Source organism: Leptopilina boulardi, unplaced genomic scaffold (assembly GCF_019393585.1).
Source record: "Leptopilina boulardi isolate dan_hultmark-lab unplaced genomic scaffold, ZJU_Lbou_2.1 LbouV2_165, whole genome shotgun sequence".
NCBI classification, from domain to species: Eukaryota; Metazoa; Arthropoda; class Insecta; order Hymenoptera; family Figitidae; genus Leptopilina; species Leptopilina boulardi.
This window is the reverse complement of record NW_026137713.1, coordinates 338970-360559: the sequence shown is the minus strand read 5'-3', so window position 1 is coordinate 360559 and position 21590 is coordinate 338970. Positions and strand designations below refer to the sequence as shown.

Genomic DNA, 21590 nt, shown 5'->3' with positions numbered 1-21590 from the left:
AAAGATTGCAGTGAAAATTTACTGCAAGATTGCACAATAAGATTATCGAAAGATTGCTCAGTAAGCTTGCACGCTAAGTTTGTAGCAAGATTGGTGCAAGGTTGCCAAACAACTTTGCTTTGAACCTAAAAAAATTTTTCTTTAAATGTTTCGTCTAATTTATATAATAAAATTTATATAATATAATTATATAATATGACGAAATATTTTAAAAATAATTTTTAGGTTTAAAGCAAGGTTATTTGGTAACCTTACACCAATCTTGCTATTATCTTTACCCATGCAAGCTTACTGAGCAATTTTTCGATAATTTTCTTGTGCAATCTTGCTGTAACCTTACACTGCAATCCTTCGGTAAGCTTACCATTTAAGCCTTCGGCCTGGTGGAACATTTAAAGCTTGCAGTAAGCTTGCGGCAAGTTTGCCGTGCAGGGTTGGAAAAATATTGCGCGGCAAGCTTTCCGCAAGGTTGCTGCAAGCTTACGTGCAAGGTTGGAAAAATATTGCGCGGCAAGCTTGCCGCAAGGTTGCTGCAAGCTTACGTGCTATCTCGGATATAAAATTTGCATACACCTATAAAAAAAATAATAATAATTTTTAACAATTTTTTGTATTACTGTATTAAATTTAAATATACGTTACTTCGCGTCATTGCTCGTTATTACAAGGTATAATATTATAATTACACTACTACAGAAAAAGTGTACAATGGACTAAATTCACCCTCGAAAAAAAAGTAACAAATATCACTTCTTTTCAATCAATTTTGTAATATATTTGAAAATAAAACATAAATTTGATTATAAAAATATGATATTTTATATTATTAACGAGAAATCAATTTTTGTTGAGTGAATTATTTTTAAATAAATAATAAGAAAAAAAGTTGACTATATTAATAAATGACATATATATTATGTTTTATAAAAAGTTATACATATAGAGATACTAAGAAACAATTACGTTAATTGGTAAGACTTCACAAGAACTGTTGATTTAATCATAGTAAGTGAACTGGATGACAAACATAAATATATATATATATATATATATATATAGTATATATAAACTACTTATAATAAGAATTGATTGCTTTCGAGTTGTCCTGATATATCTCGAATGAATATTAAACAGGTGGTTTTAAATATAGACCATGACAGTACTAAAGAAGAGAGAGAAAAAAAAAATAACTGGGAGGGGAAGAAAAGTTTGTATCTTTCGAAATATCTTTCAATAATTTGAAACATTTCCAATTCAGTCCAATTTAAAGAAATTCTCATTTTGCATTTTAACGTTAGTCAGTTATTCTTACAAATGGAAAACGTGTACCAATTTCATTCACGTCTTTACAACAAACTTTTTCACCGCGAAAAACGCGCGGAAGTAAAATAAACAATTTTCAAACTTTCTTTTTGCTTTTCCTTTTTTTTTTTTTTTTTTTATTCAAAACTGTAATCCCTTTTTTTCTTGTTCCTTTAGAATATTTTCTTTTTCAATTTCTTATCACTATTTTTATATTCATTTTTTTTTTTAATTTTTATTTTATTCTTTGTTTGAATCAATTAATTTTTTTTTGTAATTTACATTTATAGCAACAATTTTTTATATATTTAACATTAAAAAATTTATTTCAAATTAAATAAATTTTCTTTTCAATGTAATGAAAAATTTTTTAAAAAAATTCTTATTCTTGATAAAAATGATTTTCCCCTTATTTTTCTATAGAGTTTTTTTCTAACCACATGTTCCAAATGACTTTTCTTCTAGAGATGATGGACTGACGATATGAATATAATATTAATGACTATAGCACTTTTCAAAAAGGGAATATATATATATGTATATATAGAAAATTCCTTATCTCCGTTTTTATACATCTCTCAAGTTCTAGAAACGATATCGATTATCTTCACATTGCAAACTATACACATAATTCTATATATAAGCTAATAATAAATTATCATAAATTATCTTTAGTTCCATTGAATAAATAAAAACTTAACAATAGTTAAATTATTATTAATATTTCGAATTTATTAAGTAAAAACAAAAAGGTTAAATTTTTAATTTATTTATATATATGTTTAAAACTGCCTCAGGTGACAAAAGTTGAGTTACAAAATAATTAAAAAACAAAAAAAAAGAAAAATTAATTATAAATTTGATTTCAACAAAAGTTAAGCTCTAGAAAAAAAGGATTTGACAAGTTTTATTAAAGTTGTAAGTTAATGAATTTTATAGAAAGTTTTGATATTTCTATGAAGAAGCTTTGACGTTTCATAATTTCTTACTTATTCTAATTTTAAATATAAAACTTAGTGTATATACAATAGTTTTTATAGTTTCAAATAATTATTTATTCTCTCTCTCTCTCTACACTGAATTTATTTAATTCAAATAATCGGTTAGAAATAAATTTATTTTTACAATATATAGTAAAAACCTAAAATGTCTGTAACTTTTGAGCGTCTCTTTGCTTATTCGGAAATAGTGAAATTCACTCCGGAAATAGTATCTCTACTATTTGCAAAAAATTGTCAGAAATACATAGAAATTTCCGTCATAGTTTAGAATTTACTTTGACAATTAAATATTACTTTATTTTTGTTTTACATGTTTTTTTTTCTCCATATTTAATTTTCACATAAAAAAATTACAAGGAAAAAAAAAAAATTTCAACCAAAAACAATGATAAGTTTCATTGAATTAGCGATATGTTTTACTAAAATAGGGAAATTTTTCATTATTCTAGAGAAACATATCGCTGTTTCATATAAAGATGTAGTGTAAAATATTTAGCCATTGGCCAATGTTCTAAAACATTATAAAAATGTCATAAAATTTTAAAGTGTCTTAAAATAAGAAATTTTTTTGCAATTAAGAAAATATTTAAAATATTTTTTCTATTTGTCTATGATCTAAGACACTAGAAATGTCTTAAAATGGAGAAGTGTCTTAAAATAAGACATTTTTTTGCAATTAAGAAAATATTTAAAATATTTTTCTATTGGTCTATTATTTAAGACACTAAAAAAATGACTTAAAATTGAGAACAGTGTCTTAAAACAGAACAGAGTCTTAAAACTCGATTTTTTTTTTGCAAAAAAGAAAATATTTAAAATATTTTGCTATTGGTCTATAATTTAAGACACTAAAAATGTCTTAAAATGGAGAAGTGTCTTAAAATAAGACATATTTTTTGCAATTAAATTAAAACTCGATTTTTTTTCCAAAAAAGAAAATAGTTAAAATTTTTTTTTCTATTTGTCTATGATCTAAGACACTAGAAATGTCTTAAAATGGAGAAGTGTCTTAAAATAAGACATATTTTTTGCAATTAAAATATCTAAAATATTTTACTATTGGTCTATTATTTAAGACACTAAAAAAAATGACTTAAAATTGAGAACAGTGTCTTAAAAACAGAACAGAGTCTTAAAATTCGATTTTTTTTTTTTTGCAAAAAAGAAAATAATTAAAATATTTTGCTATTGGTCTATAATTTAAGACACTAAAAATGTCTTAAACTGGAAAAGTGTCTTAAAAAAAAAGACATTTTTTTGCAATTAAAATATCTAAAATATTTTTCTATTAGTCTATGATGTAAGACACATAAAAATGTCTTAAAAATGGAAAAAGTGTCTTAAAATTTTTTTTTTTTTCCAGTGAAATATTAAAATAGTCATGAAAATAAAACCTTCAAAAATTGTGTTTTATTCACACTTATTTATAAAATATGGAAAAAAAAGAAGGTGTACTGTTTATAAATATAAAATCAACATCGATATAAAAATTCACTCTGCTCCACTGATCCATTTTAATTTTAATTCTAGAGACAGTTTAAGGTTTTAACCTTAGCCTTAAAATATCATCAACGGCGTCTTAAAGTCTAGTAAAACTACTTACTTGGTGCATCGACTGTTTCAATTAGAAACTCCGAATTGACAATTCCAGCAAAAAGAAACATCAGAAAAAAAAGATGACAATGAAATTTCATCTTGTAGAAATAAATTTCCTTTCTCTTCGTTTTTTTATCATGAGAATATGAAAAAAAAAGTTCTTCTTTGCTAATTTTTTTTCCTTTTGAAAAAATGTTTTTTTTTTTTTGTCTAGTTATCGCATTGTTATTTCCCACTAATTTTTGAACTAATTCACTCTCGCGTCCCTGTAAACAGCCAAAGCACAGATCAGCCAATCAAGCTTTAAGCTCGAAACATTTCCGCGCACGTACAAGTTACACGTCGATCTTGATTAAGGCAGGGTTATGTTAAACAGGGGAGGGGGAAATGATCTATCGACGTATTGGCCTCTGTGATCGTGTCCACATTGCGCTTGAACTTCCGGTTTCACACGGACCACTGAATGGGAAATGCGATTTACACTTGCGTTCTGATTTTCACAAAATATATCTATATATGATAAAAATATTCTCAGATGCATAAAACTTATATCAGACGATAATTCTGATAAATTGGCAACTTTTTTTTTTTTTTTTTTTTTTCGATAAACCCAATTAAAGTGTGACACAATTTTTTTTTTTCGTAATTGGAAATGCAAATAATTGTCGAGCGCTGCTTGGTTTTAGTTTGAAAATTATTTTCCTCTATTTCCTTTGATGATATATTTTTTTCTTCAATTGGATTTTATGAATTTAAAGGTGTTTATTATTTTTCGACACTTCATCAATTTTTTGTCAATAAATTTTTTCCTTTCTTTGAAAAAATGATTTTTATAATAAAAAAAAAAAAAATGAAATATCAATTTCTAATTATTTTCTATTTTTCCAATCTCGAGGATAATTATGTAATTTTCTTGATTTATTGCATAAGAATTTCTTTGTATGAAGATATTTTGTTTTTAGAAAAATTAATTTCAATTTATTTAGTCGTTTTTTCGATTTAAAAATATATATATATATTATCTTGATGAAAGGTAAATTTCTTCTTTTTAAAACCTCGAGAATATTTTCTTATTTTTTTTTTTTTTTTTTTTTGAAGTAATTTTTACATTTTCTTCATGAAAAACTTTTTTTTTTATATCAATATCTTCAAAAATATGTCACACATTTAAAAGATTAATTTCTCTCACAAAAATATGTTTAGTTCCACAATAATTGATTTTTGCACTGTTTTTGATTTTTCACTCTTTTTTCATTTTCTTACACCTTTTTTTTTCTTATATTAATTTTTAACACTCAATATATTAATTGTGAAAAGTTATCTTTTTTTTATATATATATATATATATACATCAATTTTTGAACACATACATTATTCATATACATTAATTCTCAACACAAGTAAAATTTTTTATATTTTATGATTAAATTTTCCCGTAGAATAATATATTTTATTTAAAAAAAAATCTTGGCAGGAAATGTTTTTTAAAAAATTTTTTTTATTGCTGGCAAAAAAAAGTTTTTTTGTCATGAAGAAAAGTGAGGGAAGATGAATAAATTTTTTTTAGTATTAATAATAATAATAATAACAATAACAATAATAATATTAATAATAATAATAATAATAATAATAATAATAATAATAATAATAATAATAATAATAATAATAATGGACTAAGTTTGAAAAAAAAAATGTAGCGAAAAAAGAGATCGAAGGCGTGAAAGCTCAGAGGGATGAAAAAGCGCGCGCACTGCTGCGTTGCGGCAGGCCTACTGACAGGGGTAGCTGAACATTCGGATTGTCCCGTCTTTGATCGGTTATTTCCGTCGAGGTTCGGGATGCTTGAAGAGCATCCCACCGAACACTACATTCATCCCCTGCGTTGTCTCAGTGACTCCATAGCTTTTCTATATACACTTGCAATACAGAAACTTGTCAGATAAGCAGTTGAACCCTTTTGGGTGATGGAAAACGAGCCAACGACTCAGTCACACCCTGATCAGTATCAAGATTTAAAAAAAAAAAAAAAAAAAAAAAAAAAATGAAAAAAAAAATTTTTTACCAAAAAAAAAAGTAATTTTCAAAATAATTCCAGAGTTATAAAGATTATATAAAAATTACAAAGAGAGATGCAAAATTTTTTTGTTAAATGAGTTAATATAATTTTTAAATATATGGCTGACTGAAATTGACTTATACTACTGATTTTATCATTCCAAGAAGTTAAACTGTTTTGTCTATCTGGAAATTAATTTTTCTACTGAATTAATTTAACCCTACCAAAAATTACGAGAGTTCACTCCTGGCGCAGTACTGGTACCAATATCGCGCCAGTACTACCATTAGTGGCGCTGTAATGCACCAGTAGTTAATTTTTAATAGGGAATCAGTAGAAGAAGTAATTTCTCGACAGACAGAAGAGTTAAAATTCTTGGAATAATAAACTCAGTAGTAAAGGTTAATTTTAGTCAGACATGGTAAAAAAAAGTTATGTTAGTGGTCAAAGTATGTTTTCAGTAGAAAAAGCAAATTTCTAGACAGACAAAACAGTTTAAATTCTTGGAATTATAAAATCAGTAGTAAAAGTCGATTTTAGTCAGACATCTTAAAAAAGTCATATTACTCGTAAAAGTATGTTTTCAGTAGAAAAAGTAAATTGAAGTCAGACATCTTTAAAAATTATTGCAAATTTTCATGAGTAGTAAAAGACATTTATAGTCAGACAAAATTTTCTTTTTTTTGAAATATTTTTTTAGTTTCAAACATAAGTGTTATAAACGAATTTTAACTGTTAAATCATTTAGTTTTTAACACTTATTTTAAGAAATTAATAACTATGACAAAAAAAGAAATTTTTGTCTGACTATAAATGTCTTTTACTACTCATAAAAAATTTAAAAAAATTGAAAAAATGTCTGACTGAAATTTCCTTTTTCTACTGAAAACATACGTTAACGATTAATATGATTTTTTTAAGATGTCTGACTAAAATTAACATTTACTACTGATTTTAAAATTCTATAAAATTTTAACTCTTCTGTCTGTCTAGAAATTACTTTTTCTACTTAAACTATAATTTTTCTAATTAATATGAAAATTTTAAACTTTTTTAATTTTTGTCTGACTAAAATCGATTTTTACTACTGATTTTATAATGCCAAGAATTAAAACTGTTTTGTCTGTCTAGAAATGAATTTTTCTACTGATTTAACAGTTAAAAATCGTTTTTAACACTTATGTTTGCATTTAAAAAACTATGCCAAAAAAAAATTTGTCTGACTATAAATGTCTTTTGCTACTCATAAAAAAAATTACAATACTTTAAAAAAATATATGTCTGAAATTTACTTTTTCTACTGAAAATATACTTTTACGACTAATATGCCCTCTTTTAAAGATGTCTGACTGAAATTGACTTATACTACTGATTTTATAATTCTAAGAATTTTAACTCTTCTGTCTCTACAGAAATTACTTTTTCTACTTAAACTATAATTTTTCTAATTAATATGAAAATTTTAAACCTTTTTAAATTTTGTCTGACTAAAATTGATTTTTACTACTGATTTTATGATTCCAAGAATTTAAACTGTTTTGTCTGTTTAGAAATTAATTTTTCTACTGATTTAACAGTGAAAAAATTATTTTTAACACTTATGTTTGCAATTAAAAACTATGACAAAAAAAAGAAAAATTTTGTCTGACTATAAATGCCCTTTACTACTCATAAAAAAAATTACAATAATTTAAGAGAAAATGTTCCCTTTTTTACTTAAATGAAACTAGTTTTAGTCTATATTTTATGTCATAACTGAAATTAGTTGCATAATATTCAATCGAAGGATATATTCTCCTATATTCAATACAGTGAAGAGCAGATCTTTCAGGAAGATTAGAAAACTTTGCGAACGAAATATATATATATATATATATATATATATATATATATATATTTGTATTTTGCCGTGACTTGATTGTTCTTATCTTCTCGATTCTTGCTTCGCTTGTCTATTTATAGATTTTAGATATAACCGCTGGATGTTGGGTTACGAGGTAATTTCATTTTTTTTTTACCCACATTAAATTTTCCTTACTCTCCAAACGCTCTTCAATTTTTTTTTCTCTTTCTCTCACTCCCTCTACTCTTCGAAATAAAGTATCAGAAAATAATATTAGAAATATCGGTTATTTATTTCAGGAATATAAAAATTGCATGATATAGTAATTAATTAATTACAATTTAAATAATTAACAATAATTTAACTACTATTATTCTACTACTAAATAATATTTGTTTCATAATATAAATAAATTATAAATTGTAAATAAAAATTATTTTAAAAAGCAAAAAATTCGAAGGAATTTTATAAAAAATTCAATTTATAAATTGAAAAATTTATTAAATTGCAAAAATATTTACAGAAATAATATCGCGGAATTATTATGACTAATAAATTTTCACCATTGTGTAGTAATTTAATAAACCAAATTTTTTTATTTTAAATTTAAAATAGAAAAACAAGGAGTTTAAATTTATTTTCAAATGATGCGTCAGTCGCGTGCCGTCCCAGTAGTAAACGTCGACTTTAGTCAGACTGAATCCTATTCAATATAATATTTTCCTTTTTCTCTTTTATCTTCAAAATATTTTACCTTTTTTTTTTTGCATCTCTACAAGTTAGAAAATATTTTATTATAATTTTTTCATTTATTTAAAATCATTTCTTTCCAAAGGAAATATTCAATTTGTTTACGATTAAACAAAAAATTTTTTTTATAAATAATTAATAATTAAAAAATAATTAAAAAATAATAAATAAATAATTAATAAATAATAAATAAATAATTAAACATGTTTTTCGACAAATAATGATTTTTTCCGCTTTAGAAAAAAAACGAGTATCGATGTTCAAAGAATAAAAAAAAAGAAAAGTAGTGGAAAATAAAAGATGAAATTAAGAAAGGTGTCATAAACTAAAGACGGAAACACCATCAGCAATGACATCATATTAGGTTCTTTTTTTTATATATCGGTCTCTTTTGAAGAATTTTTTTTTTTTTTTTGCTTTCACTGCGCCATCGGTTTACCTTTGTTCCGTGCAGAAAGCAGCGTCGTTCTTCATTATTTCCAACCGGAAATGGAGATTTTCTTCTTTACTCGGTGTCGGAACAAGGTGCTTGACAATAAACGAAGCGAGTTCTTTCCTTTGAAGAACAGAGAGAGAGAGAGAGAGAGAGAGAGAGAGAGAGAGAGAGAGAGAGAGAGAAGTCTAAGAGAAAGAATAGAACAGACGAACCTTGAAAGCTAAATCGAAAATGGAAGCAAATGTCGCATTCCCTTTATATACTGTCGTTGACTTGGTCGTTCAATCAATTGTCCACTTATTGACGATCCCAACATTCCTCAACTTTATTTTTTTTCCCCCATTTTTTTTTCCTTTCGTTCGCGAAAGAAAATTTTACGATATTTTATCTACTTTTTTTATATATATATAAAAACTGTTTTTGAAAGAAAAAAATCGAAATGTTAAAAAAAATGATTTAACGAAAGATGACTTTTTTTAATAACTATTGTAAATTATAAATAGTAAAAGACATTTATAGTTAGACAATTTTTTTTTTAATTTTTATAAGTAATTGTCGTTTTAAGTGTAAAAATATTTGTTAAAAACGGATAGTAATTGTTATATCATCAGTAGAAAAAATAATTCTTGGACAGACAGAACAGTAAAAATTCTCGAAATAATACAGTCAGTAGTAAAAGTCGATTTTAGACAGACAAAATTTTAAATATTAAAATTTTTCATATTAATTAGAAAAATTATATTTTAAGTAGAAAAAGTCTACTGTAGTTCACTGTAGTTCACTGTAGTTCACAAAATAAGTAACGCTTCTAGAGGGGAGGAGGGGTCAAGCTATTTGTTACGGTCAGCCAAAAAAATGGCGCTAATGTATGTAACTGTGCGGTACATAGGGGGAGGGGGGGTTGAAATTTTCCAAAAAAAGCGTTAAGTATTTTGTGAGCAGCCCCTTATAATTTTCTATGTGTAGTAAAAGACATTTATAGTCAGACAATTTTTTTTTAAATTTTTATAGGTAATTGTCGTTTTAATTATAAACATATTTGTTAAAAACTATTAGTAATTGTTGTATCAGTAGAAAAAGTAATTTCTGGACAGACAGAAGAGTTAAAATTCTTGGAATAATAAAATCAGTAGTAAAGGTTAATTTTAGTCAGACATGGTAAAAAAAGTCATGTCAGTGGTCAAAGTATGTTTTCAGTAGAAAAAGCAATTTCTAGACAGACAAAACAGTTTAAATTTTTGGAATTATAAAATCAGTAGTATAAGTCAATTTCAGTCAGACATATATTTAATCAGTAGAAAAAAATTTTCTAAACAGACAGAAGAGTTAAAATTCTTCGAATTATAAAATCAGTAGTATAAGTCAATTTTAGTTAGACATCTTTAATTATATTTTTATATTCGTGGTAAAAGTATATTTTCAGTAGAAAAAGGAAATTGCAGTCAGACATATTTTAAAAGCATTGAATTTATGTGTAGTAAAAGTCATTTACAGTCAGACCAAATTTTCTTGCGTTTTTATAATTGTCCTACTAATCGTAAACAAAAGTGTTTAAAAAAAAGATTAGTAAATGTTTAATCAGTGGAAAAAGTAATTTCTAGACAGACAGTACGATTTAAATTCTTCGAATTGTAAAATCAGTAGTATAAGTCGATTTTAGTCAAATTTGCAACATTTTTTGTTATTATTAACGTAGTAAAAGATCGTTTTAAATATATTAAAAATGGTTTTAGTCATATCAAGTAGTAAAAGTCAATTGTGGTCAGACATCATTTAAAATCATTGTAATTCTGATATTATCAGTAAAAATAAAAATGTTTGTAGCCAGAAAAAATTTTTTGTAAGTAAAATTTATATTTTTAACCAACTAAAAAGTTTTAATTTTTAATAATTTAATATTAAGTAGTAAACGACAATTATAGTCAGACATTATTTTAACACTATCTCTCGATTCTTTATATACAATTTAAGCTTCATGAAACAAAATTCGGGTTAAATAAAACAGTTATATTAATGAAACACTAATATCAGAATCGTTTCATTTATATATAAAATATATTGACCCGTAAAAACAGACGTGCATAAATATTATTAGCGTTTCAACGGTCAGATAAATGTATTAACGGGAGCAAAGTAGATTTGCAATGTGAACGAAAATCCCGAAAATGTTTGCTGTTCGTATTTTATATATATACATATATATATATATATATATATATATATATAAAACAATCAATAACGCAGGACGCAATGCCGTTTTTAATAGCAAATGGATTTTGCGGGGATTGATACGCATAGTAGCCGCAGAGTTGTGTTTTGAAGGATGAGAGTCGACAATGTAATTGAACCAGTCGGGCAAATCAAATTGTAAAGGCAATTGTTTGAAACCCGATTATTGCCCTATGGTACAATTGTATATACATATATGTATATATATGTGTGTGTGTGTGTACGAAAAGGGGTTGTACACAAGGGTCCACTCGGAAGTGGAATAAGCCGCGTAGTGAGCGGCGGCCAAGTGCCGCATGTCCGGAAAAGAACCGCATGTACTGAAACCGAGCTTCGTTGATGGAGGCGCTGAAGAGACTATAGTGTGTATACTATATATATATATATATATAGGATATATATATATATATATATATATATATATATATATATATATATATATATACATGGTGTTATATAGGAGGGGGCAAAAGTGGACTATGTGAATACGAAAAACGGGATGCTTGGCGAATATAATGAAAACAGGTCACGTTATGTGCGCTTTGTGGCTGAATGCCAATGTTAACCACCGATGAGGTATCCTCTGTGGTTTGAATTCTTCGCGATATACAACCTTAAATTCTCAAACATAAACGCTTCAATGTTCATATAATTTATATATGTAAAAATGAATATTTTTCGCACTTTACAAGTTCTTTTTTCATATTTAATAATAATAATTTATATTTTCGTTTAATATATATTAAATAAACAAGATTTTTTTTTCATATTTCTTGTTTAGATTCAATTAGGTAAAAGACAGTTGCAAAACAGAGAAATGCAGATTTTTTTGAAATTTTCATAAGGTATATAGATACAGTGAAACCCATTTATATTGAAATATAAAAATTACCGACACAGAAATCTACCTTACCGACTGATGGCAAAACAGTTTTTTTGAAAATGAAAATATAAAAATTACCGACACAGAAATCTACCTTACCGACTGATGGCAAAACAGTTTTTTGGAAATGAAAATATAGAAATTACCAACACAGAAATCTACCTTACCGACTGATGGTAAAACAGGTTTTTTAAAAAATAAAAATATGAAACATTACCGACACAAAAATATACTTTACCGACTGATAGCAAAACAGTTTTTTGAAAATGAAAATATAAAAATTACTGACACAGAAATCTACCTTACCGACTGAAGGTAAATACCGACCGATGGTAAAACAGTTTTAAAAAAGTTAATAAAATTTCATCAAAAAAAAAATTATTTACCATCAGTCGATAAAGTAGATTTCTGTGTCGGTAATTTTTGATATTTTCATTTTTCAAAAATTTTATGTACCATCAGTCGGTAATGTAGATTTCTTTATCGGTAACTTTTACATTTTTCATTTTCCAAAAATCAGTTTTACAATCAGTCGGTAAAGTAGATTCCTGTGTCGGCAATTTTTTATAGTTTCATTTTTGAAAAAACTGTTTTACCATCAAGCGGTAAAGTAGATTTTTGTTTTGGTAACTTTTATTTTTCATTTTTCAAAAAAAAACCTGCTTTACCATCAGTCGGTAATGTAGATTTCTGTGTCAGTAACTTTGATATTTTCTTTAATAAACCAATTTCATTATCATCAGTTGGTAAAGTAGATTTCTGTGTCGGTAACTTTAATATTTTGATTTTCCAAAAATCTGTTTTACCATCAGTCGGTAAGGTAGATGTATGTGTCGGTAATTTTTATTTCCAAAAATCTGTTTTACCATCAGTCGGTATGGTTGATTCCTATGACGGTAATTTTTATTTTTCATTTTTCAAAAAAAAAACCTGCTGTATCATCAGTTGGTAATGTAGATTTCTGTGTAGGTAACTTTAATATTATCATTTTCCAAAAATCTGTTTTACCATCAGTCGGTAAGGTAGATTTTTGTGTCGGTAATTTTTATTTTGCAAAAAATTGATTTACCATCATTCGAAATTATATTTATATTATATTAAATTAAACTAAATTAATTAAATTAAATTACATTAAATTAATTCAATTCAATTTAATTCAATGAAATTTAATGAAAAATAAATTTTCCAAAGCGGATATTTTGTAACAATTTGTTAATATATTCAGTTTATATATGTATATATGCTTTTGGGAGTGAATGACATTTCTGAAGGACTTTGATGAAATCAATTGAAAATTTACCTTCACTTAACCGGAAGAGACAAGCTTATCAGAGATTAATGATTGATTTCCAAAATGGCATTTGTGACATGTAATGATCAATGCTCGATTATTGAAGACAATGCGTGCGCCACGATAGCCGCTATACTATTAAACCAATTCAGAAATTGGTCTCATATTGAATGACATCGGTGACTATTGTCATTTACCATCTATTTCGATAAGCAATTTTGAATGGAATTATATTTCCTTTTTTTCTATTTTATTTATTATTATTATTTTTCTTTTTTTTTATTTTAATTCATATCATTTTTCTATTTTTATTTTATTTTTTAATAATTCCTTTGTTTTCTTGAATAATATTTTGTTAATGTAATTCTAATGAATTAATTAATCTCTCAAAAATGTTATTATAATAAATTTTAGTAAAGTCATATATTAGTAATATAATTTTAATTTATTTATTTTTTTTTTCATTTACTGAATTATTAAATTTATTTTAAAAATTATTAATATAAGAATTTTTGTATTTGGGAAAATATTTTTAGAAAATTCAAAACGATCTTTAAATAACTGATGAACGTTGCTATTAAATTTGCAAAGAGTTAAAAATATTCCTGTCAACATAAAATCGTAATGTGTCCTTAAAAGTTGTTACATATGCTAATGGAACATTCAAAAACTAAAAATACTTAAATTATATTGATTAAAACGAACTTTTTTTTAATACGAATTGTTGTAATTCTAAAAACTCTAAATTTTTATTTTTTTCCAAAATTGCAAATTAGCAAAAACAAAAGAAAAATTCCACCAAATAAAAATTATTTAAAAAATTTGTTTAAATAAAAATTCGTTTAAAAAGAAAATCTAATTTGAAAAATGAAAATTCGTCTAAACAATAATTCTATCTGTGAATTTTATTAATTTTTATTTTTATTATTTTATTATTATTTTATAAAAAGCAATTTCAAAGGCATTTTAATTTAATATTATTTACACGCAGGTAATTGTTTCAATTGATATAAAAAAAAAAACAAGAGTTTATAGAAAATGAAGAAATAAAAGAAAAAAAAAAAGAGTAACAACTGCACGAGCGTCTCTCGAAAATAATGGTCTCGAGGATCGATTAAGATGTCTGCCTGAGATGTCAAGCAGAAATGCTTTAAATACAAGACACTTGATTAATTGCTGCTTTACGTGCCAAGTCACTTTCGACAAAACCCAAAAGATACATCTGAGAATATCTAATTAATTAAATTATGTGATGCTTCGTTAAGACCCGTACAAAGATTTCAATTCTTGTTACTAATCTAAAAGCCATTAATTGAGAAGAGGCGCACGTTAAAAGCGGAAACTCCTATAGAGTTAATTAATCGAGTTTTTATAGTAACAACAAAAAATAAACAACAAAAAATTTATTAAAAATTAAATAATTAAAAAAAAATTTCAATTATTAAAAATTAAAATTTATTATTTATTTATTATTATTATTATTATTAAAATTTATTATTTAATTTTATTTATTATTTTAATTAAAATTTTCGTTTTCATTATTTTTCAACATCTGTGGAATTTTTTTTCTTTCGAAGATCGCCACAATCAGCTTGACAATCATTAATCCAACAAGGATCCTGATCAATAATCATTTGATAGTCAAAATTTAATTTCTTCTGATGTACCATATCTTCAGCTAATTGAATCAAATGAAGTTGCTCTTGACGAAGTGATCGTTTCATTTCGTTCATTTTTCGTGAAGCCTCTAATTTTTTTTCATCAATATGCCTTTGAAGTGCAGCAATTCTTTTATTAACTTTATCATAATCTCGTTCCAATGGATTATTTAACATTTTTGTTGTTTGTTGTGGTTGATTATCGATAAATTTCCCTTCAGGTGTAAATAAATCATTGTCCTCTTCAATTATCGATGACGTTTGATGACAAATTTTATCATGAACCTCAGCTAATTGGCTCAATGTCAATGACTGCAAAAAAAAAAATTTTATTTATCACATTTTTTTCAGAAAAGAAAATCATTTTTTTTTTTTTTTTTTAGAGAAAAATAATTGTTCCATAATATTAAAAAACGTTATTATTAAATTATTATAATTAGATTTTTTTTCTCGATTTTAATAATTTAAAAAGATCTTTTTCGAAAAACACAAAAAAAAATTGAAAAATTAAATTTGCAATCATATTTCACAGGAAGAATATTATTAAAAGATAGAATCAAGATATTAAATAAATAAAAAACTGAAATGTATAAGAAATTAAATTAAAAGTATTAAATAATAATTTTAAAAGAATTAAATTGTCAAATATTTCTACAAAATGAATTGAAAATTAAATTAAAAATAAAATGGCATAAATATTAAATAATTAATTTACTTTCAACCACGAATCACTGTCAAAATCCCTTATATCTGAATCTCCAATAATCTAAAACAAAAATATTTATTCATTAAAAAAAGAAAAAACAAATTATACTTCAATATTGACAATTATACCTTTTGTTGAAGAAAAACATTGAGATTTTGTATTTCCTGTTCAGTATTAAAAATATTTTCCGATAATTTTTCTGACTTTTTCATTAATTCATTAACTGCTGGAATTAGCCAATTACCCAACTCATCATCTGATTTAAAAATTTCTCTCATTTTTGGTTTTATTTTATCTCTATCTCCGATGAATTTTATAAATTCTCTTATACGATCGATAGCTATAAATATGTAGAAAATTATTTCAATTTTTTTTTCCTCTTTTTTTCTATATTTTAATAAATTGATTTAAATTAAATATTTTGTAATTTTTGGTTTTTTGTATAATTAAAATTATTTTCTGTTTTTTTTTTTCAAATAAAACCCACCATCATTCTGTGTCTGAATTTTCATTTTTAAAAGCTCATTGAATTTAAGAAAATCACCAGATTTGTCGCTATCTGCAAAATGAAGAGAAAAGAGAAAAATATTCGCGAAAAAAAATATTATTAAATATTTTGGTATTTAGAAAAACATTGAAGAATTGTTTATTTGTTTATTAAATTGTTTATTAAAATAATATTTTCTAATTCTTTTTTTTCTTAAACAAAGCTTTTAGCCAAATACCAGATGAAGTTTTACTTTCAATTTTTAATTTTTCAATTTCTTCTTTTAATTTTTCATTGTCAATTCGTAATTTTTCATTTTGTTTCAATATTTGACAATCGAGTTCTAAATTTTCATTTTTTGTTTTATTTAATTCTTTCATTAAATTGTCTAATTCTTGTTTCATTTTTTTTGATTCGCCACTAATTTTATTGAATTTCTTTTTTTCTTCATCGAATTCTTTCTGTAATTTTTTATTTTCATTTATTAATTTTGTTTTTATTTTTTCAAAATCATCTCTATCCAATCTGTATTTTTCTAATTCTTTCTTTAATTTATTAATTTCAACTTTCAATTTTTCATTATTGTCTTCAATTTTTTGTAAATTTTCCTGACCCTCACTCTTCTGTCTATTGAATTTTTTCTTGAAATTACCATTTTCCAATAGTAATTTGTCATTTTCTTGATTAGATTTTAAAATTTCGTCTCTTAAATTAGCGAAAGAATTTTTTAAAGCCTCGAGTTCCTTATTAGCGGCATCTTTAGCTAATGATTCAGCTGTTAAATTTTGCATCAATTTTTCTAATTTTAATTTAACATTTTCAAGTTCTAATTCTAAATTTCCTTTTTCCTTCTGAAGATTTTGAAGTTGATTTTCAAATTTTTTGGTTTTTAATTCACAATCTTGATGATATTTTTTTAATTCATCGTTTATTGTTTTTAAATTAATTATTTCCTTTTCAATATCAGTTTTATCAACTGTTACTTTATCTAAATTGGTTTTCGAATTTTTTAGTTCTTCATTTAAATTCGAATTTTCTCCTCTTAGTGAAATTAAGTTCTTCTCTAATTTCTCGAGTTCAAGTTTCGAAATTTCATTTTCACTTTTCAAAGTCTTTAGATTTCGCTTCATTTCATCAAGATCGGTTTTTAAACGTTCATTGTCTGCTCTCGTCTTTTCCAGTTCACTTCTCATTGCTGATAATTCCGATTGAAGATTAGTTACATCTTTCAATGCCGTTTCTTTAGTATTTTTATCGAGTATCAATTCTTTTTTCAATTTCTCTATTTCTTCCCTCAAATTAAACAATTCTTTTAAAAGTTTCATTTTTTCGGATTCTAAGTTAAAAATTTGATTCTTTAATGTTTCATTCTCAATTTTCAATGTATTGAGTAATTTCTTCAATTTTTCATCTTCTGCTTTGAGATTATTTATTTCTTCATTTAAATTCTTAGAATTTATTTTTAAATTATCAATTTCTTTTTTTAATTTTTCATTCTCGGTTTGAGTATTAATTAATTGTGATTTTAGTTCTTTTTTTAGATTTTCTTCTTCTTCAAATTGCTTGTCATGTTCGTTTTTTGAAATACCAAGTTCTTTTTGCATTTTTTCATTATCTTCTTTCATATCATTATTTTCTTTTTTCAATTTATCGTTATCTTTGAGAATTTTTTCTAGTTCAAATTTTAATTTTGATAATTCAGTTTTTAAATTTGATTTCTCATCAACAAGACTCGATAATTCATTATCAAGATCATTTTTTTGTTTTTCAAATTTATCAATTTCTGATTTTAATTTAAAATTTTCGTTTTTCAATTCATCGAATTTAATTAGAAAATCTTTTAATTGTTTTTTCAAAGCATTTAATTCATCTTCAATAGCTTCTTTTTTTATTTTCATATCTTCTAACGCTGACTTAATTCGATTACCTTCTTCTTGTAAAGAATTTATTTCCCCTTTAGCTTTATCAAAATCACGTGACATTTGTTCATTTTCTTTTTTTAAGAATTTAATTTCTTCATTTGCCTTTTCTTTTTCTTCTTTTTCCAAATCGCCTTCATTTTTTAATTTCAAATTTTCACTCTTTGTGGAATTTACCACATTTTTCAGTGTTTCATTATCGTGAATAATTTCATTCAATTTAGACGTTAAATTTTCATTTTCTATTTTTAATTTTTCAAAATCTGTTAGTTTTGATTGTAATGAATTTTTCACATTTTTCACATTTTCCATTTCTTGGGATAAATTTTTTAAATTATTTTTCAACACTACAACTTCATTTTTTATTTCATCTAAATTATTTTTCATTTCTTCATTTTCTGTTTTCATATTTATATAATCTTTGTTTAATTTTTCTAAATCAACCATTGATTTATCTAAATTTTCTTTAAACTTTATATTATCATTTCGTAGATTATTATTTTCATTTTGTAAATTTGAATAATCAGTTTCTAAATTAAGATTTTTATTATTTAAATTTGTATTTTCATTTTTAAGTTTTTCCATTTCTTTTTGTAATTGTTCAATAATTTTTTTGAATCTATCATTTTCGTCAACTAATTTTTCTTTGACTACTTTTAAATTATCAATTTCTGAATTAAAATCATCAATTTTTGCTTGTAAATATTCATTTTCTTTTTTCATTTTCTGCAATTCAGTTTCAATTAATGTATTTTGATTCTTTTCTTCATCTTTTTGTGCTTTTATTTCTGAAATTGATTTTTCTAAATTTTCTTTTAAAAATTCTTTTTCCATATTTAGCTGTTTCAATTTTTCTTTAAGATGATCAATTTCTTCTTTTTGTTTATTATTTTCAAATAAAATTTCATTCTTTTCTGATTCAATTTTCTTCTTCTCTGCAAGAATATTTAAATTCTCAAAATTTATTTCCTCGTTCACTTCATTTAAATTCTTCAATTTTTCCTCTAATTTTTGAATATTATTCATTAAATTTTCATTTTCTGATTGTAAATTTTTATTTTCCAATTTTGTTTGATTCAATTCTTTTAAAATTTTTTCAAATTCTTTAGAAACATTTTCCTTATCATCTTTTACAGTTTGTAATTCATTTTTCATTTCTTCAATTCTCAAATGCGCTGCCTTCAAATATTGCAATAATTCTTCTATTTCAGATCTAAGATAATTAAATTGATTTTTAATATTATTCATTTCACTGAACATTCCAGAAAAATCAGATTCAACTTTTAAACATTTTTCCTGTAAACTGTCAAATTTCTTCATAAGTTCTTCATATTCACTACTTTTTCCTTCTAATTCAATAATTTTATTTTGAGTTTCATTTAATTTATTATTTAGTTCTTCGTTTAAATTTTCCAATTCTTTTATTTTATTTTTATAAACAATTTCCTCATTTAATAATGCATCTAATTTAGTTTTAATGGCAATTAATTTGACATTGCATTCGTCGCCAATTTTTTGTTTTTCTTCAAAAATTTCCATAATTTTTTCATTTCTTTCAGAAACAATGTTACGAATTTTACCCAATTCTTCTAACAATTGACTTTTTTCTATTTCAAGATCATACAATTGTGGTTTCAATATTTCAATTTCATTTGACAATTTTTCCATTCCCAAACGTTCCACAGTTGATGCTCTCAAATCTCTCAAGAGTTCATTGACCTGAAGATAATAAAATTAAATAATATAGATAAACACAAAAATATTATGTTTTTTTTTTTTGTAATTAAAAAAAATTATTTTACCTTTGCATCTTTTTGCATCAATTCATTTTTCATTGCATCAACTTCATTTATCAATGCTTTGTGACTGACAGTAATTTTATCTAAATCAACTTCCCGTTGTTCAGAGGTTTTTCGTTGATTGTAATTTACGTTTTCCAGGTCACTGACAACTTGATTCTTATCAATAAGTTCTTTTTTCAAATCAGCAACAAGGGCTTCGAATTTTTCAAGTTTCTCATGACACTCGGAAAAATTTTCTCCATCCGGACCTAATTTTCTTTGAAGGGCTTCCAATTGAGCCAGAAGGTTTTCATTTTCCGATTTTAAATCCGAACAACTTTTCGAAAGTTCCATCATAGTTTCTATAGATTTTTCCACCACCATCGAAACTTCATGGTCAGTTTTCTGGCCTCCTTTCATCAATTCTCGAAGTTTTGCTCTCAAACGATTTAAAGCTGCACACGATGTGTCATCATCCATTTCAACAATTCTCAAATTTAGCGCCGCTATTTTTTCTCTCAATCTAAAGAAAATTAAAATTTTTTTAATTTCATTTAATCTTTCAATAATAATTTTTAATAAAAAAAAAAAAAAATATTATTTAATTAATTATTTCAAATTAAATAAATAACTGCTTTTTCTCTTGGGAAAATTCATCGCGAAGGTCTTTGATCTTTTCTCTTATGAACTTTACAGAATCACATGGATCATCAGAATAATCTCGTTCAGCCAAAGTTTCTGTGAGGTTCTTTACTTGATCCTTCAATTCGTCATTAAGATTTTCAAGTCTCAAATTCTCTTCTCGATAGTGAATAATCAGAGGATCGGGTTTTAACGCCTCATTAATATTAATACCTTAAAAACAAAAAGAAAATATTTTAATAATTATGACCAAGAAAATTAGAATTAATAAAAAATAATTAAATAATAATTACTAATAATTAATAATAATTAATTAAATTAATAGAAATTTTTTTTACAAATAAAAAAATAAATTATAATTAATATTAATTACCATATTTTTCGAGAGCCTGTTTCAAAGATCGAGTTTCACTTTCCAATTGGAGTCGTTCCATTCGCCATTTTTTCATTTGACACTTCATGACCGTTAATTTACGAAGTGCAAAGGGGAGATCGTAAATTTCTGCATCTTTTGAATTATCACTAAATGGATTATAATCACAACAGCAGCAAGGCTCGTTTGGTGATTCCTCTTGTTTAAATGTCCCAGGAGCATCGCAACCACAATGACAAAAAACCTTCGATGAATCGCTCATGATTGTATAAATATATATATATTTTTTTTTTATTCTACCGGGACAAATTCAAAAATCACAATTTAGTTTCTCGTTCATTACAAAATTATCGACCTAACAAATAAAATAAATATTTACAAAATTCTCTTTTTAAAAAAAAGAAAAAAAAAAAACAATCTATCAAAATAAAAATGAAATTGCTTCACTTGCGACAAATTTCATGGGATTCTTATTATGAAATTAAAAACATACAAAGGCCTTTAAAAAAATTTAATTTGTGATTTATTGAAATAAAGAATATAAAATTACGATGTTGAAAGTCAGAAGTGGCAAATTTATCGAATATCAAAAAAAAAAAAAGAATGAACTCAACGATCTGGGAATGCAGTTAACGAA

General features: G+C 24.7%; 2 protein-coding genes across 3 annotated transcripts in view; both read right to left on the bottom strand.

Moving 5' to 3' along the window:
* Positions 1-5235, bottom strand: part of LOC127277101 (hemicentin-2-like) — a 38281-nt gene extending 33046 nt beyond the window's left edge. Inside the window, exon 1 of the mRNA XM_051297930.1 lies at positions 3907-5235. Coding sequence (XP_051153887.1) covers positions 3907-3997 — 91 coding nt within the window. The 5' untranslated portion in view covers positions 3998-5235. The remainder of the gene's footprint in view (positions 1-3906) is intronic.
* A 9590-nt stretch (positions 5236-14825) lies between these two features.
* Positions 14826-21358, bottom strand: LOC127277148 (repetitive organellar protein-like). 2 transcript variants are annotated; one of them, XM_051298008.1, is made up of 8 exons: positions 20954-21358; positions 20571-20793; positions 19960-20461; positions 16477-19876; positions 16239-16310; positions 15880-16091; positions 15761-15811; positions 14826-15357 (listed from the first exon to the last, which is right to left on the bottom strand). In XM_051298008.1, the coding sequence occupies exons 1-8, from the start codon at positions 21213-21215 to the stop codon at positions 14926-14928; spliced, it is 5154 nt and encodes a 1717-aa protein (XP_051153965.1). In that variant the 5' UTR covers positions 21216-21358; the 3' UTR covers positions 14826-14925. The 2 variants fall into 2 exon arrangements, with proteins under 2 accessions (XP_051153965.1, XP_051153966.1); XM_051298009.1 differs by having other exon boundaries at positions 16492-19876.
* Between the last annotated feature and the right edge of the window lie 232 nt (positions 21359-21590).

What these genes read in the sequence shown, in the direction of transcription:
- LOC127277148 (XM_051298008.1), bottom strand. Translation starts at nt 21,215, where the DNA reads ATGAGCGATTCATCGAAGGTTTTTTGTCATTGTGGTTGCGATGCTCCT. An exon ending in TGATGCAAAAAGATGCAAAG is followed by an intron (nt 19,877 to 19,959) that starts GTAAAATAATTT and finishes TATTATCTTCAG; the next exon opens with GTCAATGAACTCTTGAGAGA. An exon ending in ATGTTTTTCTTCAACAAAAG is followed by an intron (nt 15,812 to 15,879) that starts GTATAATTGTCA and finishes TTTTTGTTTTAG; the next exon opens with ATTATTGGAGATTCAGATAT.